The sequence below is a fragment of the Elgaria multicarinata genome, chromosome 6 (genome assembly GCF_023053635.1).
Source record: "Elgaria multicarinata webbii isolate HBS135686 ecotype San Diego chromosome 6, rElgMul1.1.pri, whole genome shotgun sequence".
Classification (NCBI taxonomy): Eukaryota; Metazoa; Chordata; class Lepidosauria; order Squamata; family Anguidae; genus Elgaria; species Elgaria multicarinata.
The window spans coordinates 92,999,267-93,009,904 of record NC_086176.1 but is presented as its reverse complement, the minus strand read 5'-3'; the positions used below and the strand labels follow the sequence as shown (position 1 = coordinate 93,009,904).

The 10,638-nt window shown below is 40.6% G+C and overlaps 1 protein-coding gene across 1 annotated transcript in view; it reads right to left on the bottom strand.

The window, feature by feature from the left end:
* Positions 1–426: 426 nt before the first annotated feature.
* Positions 427–10,638, bottom strand: part of DHX29 (DExH-box helicase 29) — a 42,241-nt gene continuing 32,029 nt past the window's right edge. The window contains exons 22-27 of the mRNA XM_063128060.1: positions 9,992–10,128; positions 7,495–7,588; positions 6,334–6,621; positions 4,875–5,006; positions 4,212–4,308; positions 427–1,918 (exon numbers count right to left, since the gene is read on the bottom strand). Of these exons, the coding sequence (XP_062984130.1) occupies positions 1,863–1,918; positions 4,212–4,308; positions 4,875–5,006; positions 6,334–6,621; positions 7,495–7,588; positions 9,992–10,128 (804 nt within the window). The 3' untranslated portion in view covers positions 427–1,862. The remainder of the gene's footprint in view (positions 1,919–4,211; positions 4,309–4,874; positions 5,007–6,333; positions 6,622–7,494; positions 7,589–9,991; positions 10,129–10,638) is intronic.

Here is a 10,638-nt window from a genome sequence, read left to right as displayed (position 1 = left end):
CAGTGTTTAATTTATCTAGAAAAGGTGAGCCCGTGTTCATAAATGCAAAGAAATATTGAAACCTATAAGCAGAGGTTGGAAAGGTTTACAAACCAACGTATTTGTACTACGTTGGTTGTATTTCAAACCTCATGACTGATATTTCAAGGGCTGACTCAATTTTAAATATTCAGGATTAAAATAACCACGATTTCATCCGGGTGAGATGGGAAGAAGCTTCAGCTGGTGAAAGCCCTTTTTCTTACAGTAGGGTACATCTGTCATAAAATGTTTTAACCTGACTGAAGTTCATATTGAAAATTTTCAATTTCCCAGAGATTATACTCAAAATAAGAACAGTTGATGACTAGATTTAAGGTTGAAAATTGCACAAAAAAACTCATGTACTTAACAAATCTATATTTGTTAATTAGCTTCCATCTTCCATTTTTATTGACAAACTTCCAATGTGTCATTCAGTTCACAGCCAGAGACAAAGAACAATGTAATCCTTAGATCCATCTATGGGCTTGTTCACATGGTCAAAAGCTGGATTAGTGGTCATAGTGTTAGATTTAGGGGAGATTTTAGTAGGAACATTCCTGTATTTCGATATTGGTCAGAAATACTATTTATGCTTTCCATTATTTTATTTAGTTATGCTGTCTGTATCAGAATAATTTTTTAAAACCCGGCAGAATTTGAGTGCAAGACCTTTATTTGGCTTGATTACAGTTTTCAAAGCTGGCATCTGATGATTGTACACAGTCCTTGCCAGTTCCACATTTAAAAGGAGGAGGGGAGACATAGAGGGAGACACATGTATGCTTAGAATGAGGAAGAATCAAGATGAAGAAAATTCCTCCAAGATTTAGGCTTTTCTTCCTTTGCATTTTTCCCTCTAAAGAAGAAAATAATTTTAATTTCCTGAAATGCAATACTTAAGGGAGCAATCCTATGTGGGGAGACATAGGATTGTTCAGTTTCTGTGCTCCAACTCAGAGCACAGAAACTGCATTCCCTGCACAGTTCTGGCTATGTCCCCATGATTGGAAATGGAGCATGGAGATGGGAAAAGGGGCAGGGAGAGGAAGAGACCTCAGCAGATGGTCATACGATGTTTCCTATGGATACTCCAGCCTCCTTCCTCCCTTCCTCCTGTGAACCTGGCTGCTAGATGGGTAAAATCACCCACTGAACACATAGGATTGCACCCTAAATAGTTTAAAAAGACATTTAATATTTTTCATACAAGTTTGGTAAATACTCAGTTTGGGTGTAGAATTTCAATATAAAAGAGGATGGTTCCAAAATATTAATGGGGCTCCAAGGTTAGCATCTTTTGCCAATGCTGAGCTGCAATTTGTTCTCTCAAACTTATCATATGAGTAATATCTGAAGAGCTGCAATTTCTTAAAATGTATTGCTTAAAATTACCATGATGTAGTTTAAAATCCAGTTAATAATTATTTAATGCACACCTTTTGGCAAGTAAAACAAGAATCCTGCTCTTCCGTTGTACCTTCCCAAAGAAAACTTTAACCTAGTCCATAGATTCAAATTCTGCTCTTGAAAATATCATCAAGATATGCTTAAAGCAGAAACTAAGGAAGTACGGATTCATCATTTTTATATTAAAACCATTTGAGTTGCTGCCATTATTTAAGAACATTTGAACAAGGGGCACCCACATTTATTGTCAATTTTGCAATGCTTTCCTATTATTCACAGAATGACATAGAAAATGTACTTTTATGCAAAGTTCAAACAGGTTCCACATGATGTTTGGCATTAAACCCTTTTAAAACAAGTATGTTCTTTATTTAAGTGTACTTCTCTTCTTTCAGTTACTGTGGCTCTGCAGTCATAGTCAAATTCTTGCTTCAGTTAGTATTTTCTGTTTTGATCAGTTCTTTGATGATGTTCAAAATCTTATCATCTGGGAAACAGAATGAAATAATTTAAATTCTATGTTTTCATCCAAGAATTTTAATAAGGTGTATTGTAGGTGGTAAATGTGCATGGTAGAGGTAACATATAACACGAGGCTGGAAATTATCAGAAAGTTAAGCTCAGCACTTCCAAGGTTGGGATAGCTAAATAAAAACAGCTACAACCTTATCTACCTTGACATTTCTCCAATTAGAGAAATTATGGGTGACAGATACCAAGACTCCTTCCCATGTTATGGCTTAATAACCCATGAGTTTGTTTTGTGTTTAAAAATAGGATAAAATGTATTGCTGAAAGTTCTCATATCCTACCAATGAGTTTATACGTTTAACACTTCTGGCATCGCTCACCAAATACTGCATCTTCATCCATACCATACATTCAATAGGACTGTTCGCACAACACACTAACCCACACTCAGTGGTTGAGTGTGGATTGTTTTGAACTGTGGGATTTGTTGACCCATAGGTTAGCATGTTGTCTGAACTCAGCCATGGTAGCTTGTTAGCCGTGCAGTGTGACTTATTTTCTGAAGCAAGCCACATTGAGACACTGTGGTTTGTTATTGGATTGTTCAGGGTGGTTAACATGACAAACTAAATGGTTAACAAGCCATCCTGCTGCATTCAGACAAAACGATAACCAACCCTGCAGAAAACATGCTGCATTTAGCCACGCTAACCCACGGGTCAGCAAACAGCCCATGGTTCAAAGCAACCCACACTCAACCACTGGGTGTTGGTTAATGTGTTATGTGAACAATCCCAAAGAGTTCGGTTCCTGTGTTGAGGTATTTATCTAAAGCGATATGAGGTAATGATCTGTGGTGGCCAATGCTAGTGATATTATGCTATCAGCATATCATGCTAATGCTATAGTCATTTAGAGCAGTCATTGCAACGATGTCTGAACTCCCCTTCAGTTTTTGTCCCAAAAAGGAAAAATTGCTTAGAATTTAGAAAGGAATTTTGACACATTCCGCTATTAAACAGAAACGACCATGAACAGGAGAGGCCTTGTGTGTTCTGAAGCTATACGCATGTAGTCAGAAGTTTTTTTAAAAATCACCATTGTAATTAGGCCAATGTCTGAAATAGCACTAGTGTACTCGTAACCATATTTGCAGCTGTCTAAAGCTGTTTATATTTGCATTCTATCTAAACAATTCTGTGCTTCTTGAAAAGTTGCAAACTCATCTTCTTTCAATAAGGCCACATCACCTATTTTCTATTTCATTTCATTTAACTTATCAATAGAGGACTACTCATGTTCAATGAAATACCCAATACTCATTTGGTTTCCAATCATTGAGTGAGATCCAGCTTTAATTTCATTGGGCCTATTCAGACAACACTTCAGCCTCTGTGGTTAGCGAAACTGCGGTTCTCTGAGGTTAGCACTAACCACAAGCCGTGCTGTCGCACACCACACTTTAAGCCACATTTAGAGCCGCTAAACCTGCTGCAGATGGTCCAACTCTGGTTAGTGAGTGAGCATGGTTTAGCAAAACACGTCGCACAAGACACCTTAAACACTGTTGCTTAATCAAAAGCCTTAACCAGCAGGGTTTAAGGTATCTTCTGAACAGGCCCATTAGCAGGAGCAACCCCTGAACAGAGTTCCACTCAAAACGCTCCCCCCAACAGAAGGAGTGGAGGCAATCTTTGCCAATTCCCCTCTCCCTCTGCAACCCCCAGTACTACCTTTCCCAGTACTCTGGAGGATCTTCCAACCCTCCAGAACAGATTTACAGAGGGGCATAGGAGACTGCAAGGGGAAGGGTGAATCAACAAAGACTTCCTCCCCACCCTTTCAATCCCCTCCTGGATCCGAAGCCCTTATTTCTGCTGGAGCTTTATACTGCATCCACCTAATTATCTGCATGTGCTTCTTGGGTATACAGCCTTTGCAAGCCCAAGTTAGGTGCCTTTTATTGAAATCAATGGCGAAATTCTTTTGGATGGGGAAAATATATAACAAACTAGATTCCTCCAAGAATTAATACTAAGATATTAGCTTTGTTAATACAGATGTCGACAACAGTCACATTAGTCACTTTTAAATGAGCACTTCCACAGGGTCTCTGTTTTTAAAGTCCTGTACGTTTCAGAAAGCTGTGCAGGGCAGTAACCTTTTGTGTTTCTCAGTAGAGTAGTATTATCCTCAACCAACATATGATGAATCTTCAACCAGAATGCAAGTGTTTCACTATTCCACAAATTTGACGGATGCTGTTCATTCAACATTTTCATGGCAATGATACAAAGAATAAAAGTTACCTTCAAGTGACATTTTAGGGTTTTCAAGTTTTTGTTTTAAAACAGACTCGATGAGTGTTCTCAGTTGTTTGAAGATGACTGCAATTTTTACAGGGGCCTGCAAAAAAAAGGAACATTAAATCTCACATTTTCCTCCTCTCAGAGCAGTTTATTATATTAAACCCTTTAAAAACATTAACATGATCAAAGAATTAACACAAATTCTGCAAGGCATTGGTTGAGTTAAGATGCAATGTTGCCACTCCAAACAAATCAGTTTGCTGGAGTGGGAACACGCTATGAGCTCAAGTGCTAGCCATTCCCCTCCCCTTTTTGCAGGTCCAGTTTAAGAGAATTCTTGGTTTTCTCAAGATTTCCTGTCATGTCCAAACATGGTGTGATCTGATTTGCAAGCCATGGTTATCGCAAACACATAAATCAATGGCCCCATTCAATTTTCACAGGAACCTGTGATTTAACAAACTGAAAAGTCTTCCCTCAAGATTGGGGGAGGGAAGTAGAGGAATTACTCAAGCTAGACACTCTTTCCTGTTCCTAAAAACCACAGTTTGTTGGAGTGGCAGCGCGAATTCACATCATCATTATTATTATTAATTATTATTATTATTTATTGCATTTGTATACCGCCCCATAGCCAAAGCTCTCTGGGCGGTTCACATATACCTGAAAATGGATCCAGCCATCTACAGACAAAAGGCGTTCACGATGCAAGACTTCAATATCTCCACCAAACAGTAAGACTGGAAAGGGGGAAATTAAAGTAGTCTCTTTCAAGTACACCTTGGCATACCTAATCTGCATGGAAGATGTAAAGATAATTAAATCGTTTTATCAAGTTGGTACGTTTTACATAGCAATATATTGTTTTCCTGTCCCTAGGGAAGTATGATTACACAAAATGCCATTTACCCCAATGTGGGAAAGAAAGTGGGGGGGGGAGCTTTTCTGAGGGAAATGTATTTGCAAGCCAAATGAAGCTTGAAAGCTACACGTTGGCTGGGCTCGCACGTTCATGGCGGGGGAAATAAGCCACGGTGATTCATTTCCCCTCCCCAAACATGCCAGTCAGGTGATGGCATATTTCCTCTCCTTGCCGATGCCAGTCGTGTGGTGGCTTATTTCCATGAACCAGGTCAGTGCCTATACCCAATTTGATTAATTTTGGTTTGATCCTAGCCATACCCGCAAAATGCTCAACAGTTTCTGCTAATCCTACACTGCTATTAAAAGCAGTATTTTGTTTTAAACAGAAATGATTATATTAGCCAGATAAGGTTTAGTGTCACTTTAATGCTAAAGACAGGGATTATATTACAGTGTGCCAAATACACTTGGTGTCATAAAGTACGACTTGGTGCCAGGAAGTATATTATGGTACGCCAAATATACTTGGTGCCATAAAGTATGGTTTTAAAGATGGTAGTGCACGCACTGGTAACTTCAAGGCTCGACTTCTGTAATGCGCTCTACATAGGGCTACCTTTGTGCCTAGTCCAGGAATTTCAACCAGTGCAAAATACGGCAGCCAGGTTGGTCACCGGTACATCTAGGGGTGACCATATTACACCAGCTTTAAAATCAGTACACTGGTTGCCAATTAGTTTCTGGGCGAAGTATGAAGTCTTAGTTATTACCTTTAAAGCCCTACAAGGTTTGGGTTTAGGTTACCTGTAGGATCACCTTCTCCCGTACAATCCGCCTGACACACTCAGGTCCTCTGGGAAGAATTTACTTCAGGCAGCAAAAAAGTAGATTAACAACCGTTACCCAGAGGACCTTCTCTGCTGCCTCTCCCAGACTGTGGAATGACCTGCCAGGAGAGATCCGCCAACTCAATAGTCTTTCTGAATATAAAAAAGAAATAAAGACTGATCTCTTCTGGCAGGTCTACCCAGTCGAATTTTAAGATGCTTATTTTAATAATGTATCAGTTTTTATATGTTTTAATTAAAATGTTTTAATCCATTTTATGTATTTCATAATATTTTGTATTCCATGTTGTTCCCTGCCTTGATCCGGAAGGAGAGGCGGTATATATACTGTACTTTCATAGAATGACAAGAAATCCCACTTAAGATTTGTACATTATTCCTTTTGCTTGGTAGGATGTTACAGTTCTTACCTTTTCTTGATATAGCAACCACCCGTAGGTCTGCAGATCCCTGTTCACGGAAGAAGGGTGCACTTGTGCTTTCCCCTGAGCAGTCTCTGTCATGCATGCCAACTTCTCTGTAATATCCACAGACTTGGTGAACATTATCTTCCCTACATTGTCATACAGTCCTGCAGTCAGCACAGCTTTCAGGAGGACCATTTCTTGCAGTGACAGAGAGTGTGCTCCATCATGAGCACACGACGGGGCTGCAAAGCCTGCTGCCCGGACCACCCTGATGAGCTCTTGTTTTACATCCTGAAATATAGTTTAATAATTCATTCATTTTTCAATATGAGATTTAAACAACATCCACAAATTCAGTTTCTATTCTAGAAACAGAAATAATTGCAATTGCATTTAGTTTATCAGTAAATCATGCTAGATATCAAGATACTGGACCTATTTACATACTTGTATAAAAGGTGAGAAACTGAACAGATTTCATTTCAGTTTTCAATAAAAAAGCACTTAACAAAAGCAGGGTGGTGGCTTTTTTTCCCAACTAATAAAACACACTCCATTGTGTGTTTATTTTTTTTATAGCAAATTGCAGCCATCTTTTATCCATCTTTTATTTCCGGGAGGAGAAGGCTATCAATGGCTACTAGTCCTGATGGCTAAGTGCAACCTCCAGTATCAGAGGCAGTAAGCCTGTATACACCAGTTGTATACATGAGTGTGTCCTGCTTGTGGGGTCCCTGTTCGACTGGTGGGCCATTGTGTGAATAGAGTGCTGGACTAGACAGACCCTTGATCCATCTAGTCCAGCATGGCTCTTCTTATCTTCTCATCTTATTGGGAAATACAAGTACATGTACTAAACATGTACCATCTCCATCTTGCCATCTCCACAAATTTCACCCATTATTAAGAGACAGCATATGGAGCTCTGATTGCCAGCTATGGCAAGTAGAGCCCAGCAAGCAGAAGGAGATAGCTGCATTTAGCCTCACCTGCTTAATTGCAATTGCATGGAAATAAGTGGCATTTATTTCAACAACACTCATTTCTAAATGGTTTAAGCTTAAAGTATAAGCAAAAAGAAGAACTATTGCTTCATTTTAGTCATTAGATACGAACACTAAGTGCTTTTTTGGACTGAAAAAAGAGCAAAATCAGTGCTGGTACCTCCAGAGTTAATAGTGAAGTCCTATTGAGGAAGTTTCTCCTGCAATAAGTTATTTCAGCACGATACCCTCCTTCATGACGGGCTTTCTTCCATCTAGATTAAAAAAAAAGTTGCCAATTTATTACAACATAAGAACTAATAATAACTGTCAAGGAATGTGGAAAGTAGCATTCAGAAAAAGGAGTGATAAATGATACTCCAGTAGCCTATTGCCAAAATACCATTGGTTGGAATCAGCCAGAAATTAAGCTAAACTTTCCACAGCCTACAAAATATAAATGTTAACATACCATATAAAAATGGCACTGTCAATTTTAAGGCTCCAACACTAGCACACATACTTTAAAGTAAGTTCCATTGAAATCATTTGGACTTCTTTCCAAACGAACAGATACGGGACTTAGTTTATATCTAGAGAAATTACCATTGCAGAGACTAGCAAAATACCTGTCATGACAGCGGAGTTTTATGAGGAGAAAGGGATTGTATATTGCAACAACATCCGAGAAATCAGACATAAGTTGATTTCCTCACAGGATTACTGTCAATGAGGCCCAGGTTACTCAACGTCAAGAGTGGGAGGGCAGTTTCTGCCTTCAGGGCAACAGTGACCCCTCCTCAACATAGCACTTCGTCTTGAATGGCAACCCTTATCTTGGGGTGAATTTAGGGATGCCATTGGAGAGAAGACAAAACCTGTTCCACCTGTTGAGAATTCCTATCTGCATAGACTTCTATGACAGACATCTCCGCTCTAATTTGGGTCTGTCTTCAGGTGCAGCATTTCCCCACCTCCACCCCATTTTTGAATATTTAAAAGTGCAAATGAATGAAAGATGAGGCTTCTGAACATAACTGCATGCCTGTTTTGGCCTGGGAGGAGGTCAGAGGGGATCAAATTAAGTTGATTGACCTCTGAGGGATTTTTTGACTGGGAATCCAAATTAGCTGCACCTCTGGCCTGGAATATTAACAGTACATAACAGCATAGCCACCCAACTTGCAAGAGAGGTATAACAGTGAGCAGGGATACTGACTGATGACACTTCAGCCCAAACCTCCTGATGACTTTCCCCAGCGGTTTCATGTAGGTGTTAAAAAGCATGGGGGACAAGATAGAACCTTGCAGCACCCCACAGGCTAATGGCCATGGGGTGGAATAGAAGTCCCCCAGCACCACCTTCTGAGACTGCTCCTCCAGAAAGGACTGCAGCCACTTTAAAGCCGTGCCTCCCAATCCCAATCCAGATAAACAATCCAGTAGGATACCACCTGGCACTCTCCCTGTCTCCTGGCTTTAAGGCCTGAAGTTTCAATCCAACTCCAAAACAAAAAAAACAAAACAAAAATCAACCAAAGAGGGATTCATAGGTAGTACAATGCTGCACTTACCTTCATGGGGAAATGCAGCACTGTGCTATGCCAAAGGCCAATGTTTTCTCTCCTTTCTGGCCTTAATATCAGTTGGATGAGAGGGTGGAAAACACAGCATTGTGGTAGGTGCACTTGCAACACACCGTATTTCTTCGATTCTAAGACGCACTTTTTTCCCTAAGGTAACAGCTCTAGAAATGGGGTGCGCCTTAGAATCGACGGCGTCTTAGAATCGAAGAAATACGGTATCTACCCCTTCTTCCCACCCCTTCGGTGCCAACCAGCTTCCACTACCAACAGAAAACCTAAGAAAGGCTCTCTCAAAAGCCTCACCAAAAAACAGCCAAGCGTTTTGTTGCCAGGGCGATGCCTCCGCGTCTCCTCTTCCCCACCTCACCGCCCACCCGGCCGCCCCCGCTTTGCCAGGCCGGGCCGCTTACTCCTCCTTTCTCTGCCTGCCCTCCGGGGAACACCCCAGTTCCGTACCTCACGCTTCCAACCCTCACGCTCCTGCGCCTTCTTCACCTTCAGCCAGGCTCTCCTAGCGCCGCTTCAGAAAGCGCCTCCCTCGGCTCACGAGGGAGAGGCGGAGCGCGAGAAGGAAGCACCGCCTCAAACTACAGAGCCGCGGCGAAGGCTAGAACGGGGGGGGGGGGATGTGAGGCCAAGGCATAGAGAGGACAAGGGACAGAATGGTGCACGGGGGAGCATAGAGAGCGCGGCACAAGTTTGAGGCCTCTTCGGAAAGTGTGTGTGGCGGGGGGGCGTGCGATGTCGTCCAAGCGCATGCAATCTTGCTCATGACGAGAGTTTTATGCTTTTTTCCCTGTTGGTGGCACTGAAATTAGTGTGCGCCTTAGAATCGACGGCGTCTTAGAATCGAAGAAATACGGTATGTGGTTTCTTCTAGTACAGAGGACAGAGTAGATAATGCAGCTGCCATAACACTGTGTCTCCCCAGCTTGGGAAGTACAGCATAGCACAATATCAACATTGGGAAAACAAACTATTGAATTTCAATGTGACATCACAATATAGTTGTGATAAATAAATAATAATGAAAAGTTTTTATCAGAATATATTGTTCGGCTGAAATGTTCTAGGAAAGGATACTTTAGTTACCCTAGATATGCCTTGTAAATTGTCAAGTGGTCTGAGTTTGCCAATGCCAGAGAAGATTTTGCAAGGTCTGCCTCATCTTTTCTTCCAATCGGTGTAGTAAATGGAGATTTTTCTGTCATTACAGCAGCAAGAGTGGCCTGTAGACCACAGCAAAAAAGAAAAGAAAAAGAAAAATTTAATCCAATAGCAATTACATTTTTGCACCCCACCAAGACCTTTTTTTTTATTAAAATGGTTCCTGAAGGACAGCAAACAAAGTCATTACAACATCATTTTATCCTAGCACACAGTTCAATTCCCAATAAGATGCTATAAGGATCATCTCTTAATACAGAGTGTTGAAATCTGAAACAGTTAAGCAAAGGAAAGTATTTTGTGCTGATTTCATGAACAGAAAAAAATAAAAATTCAAATAGTTATGATACAGAAACTGAGACAGGCAATGTTACGCAACAGCTATCTTGCTGGATCAACACTAGGCAACATTCTGTTTCTCAAAGTGACAGATTCAATGCCTCTGAAAGATCTCACTAGTAACGTACAATGAAACTATTTTCTTTATCACACCACACTCTTAATTGAACAGTGTTTCAAATACGCTCAAGAATTTTTATGTCCTGCTTGGGAATAGTGACAGAAACAAATTT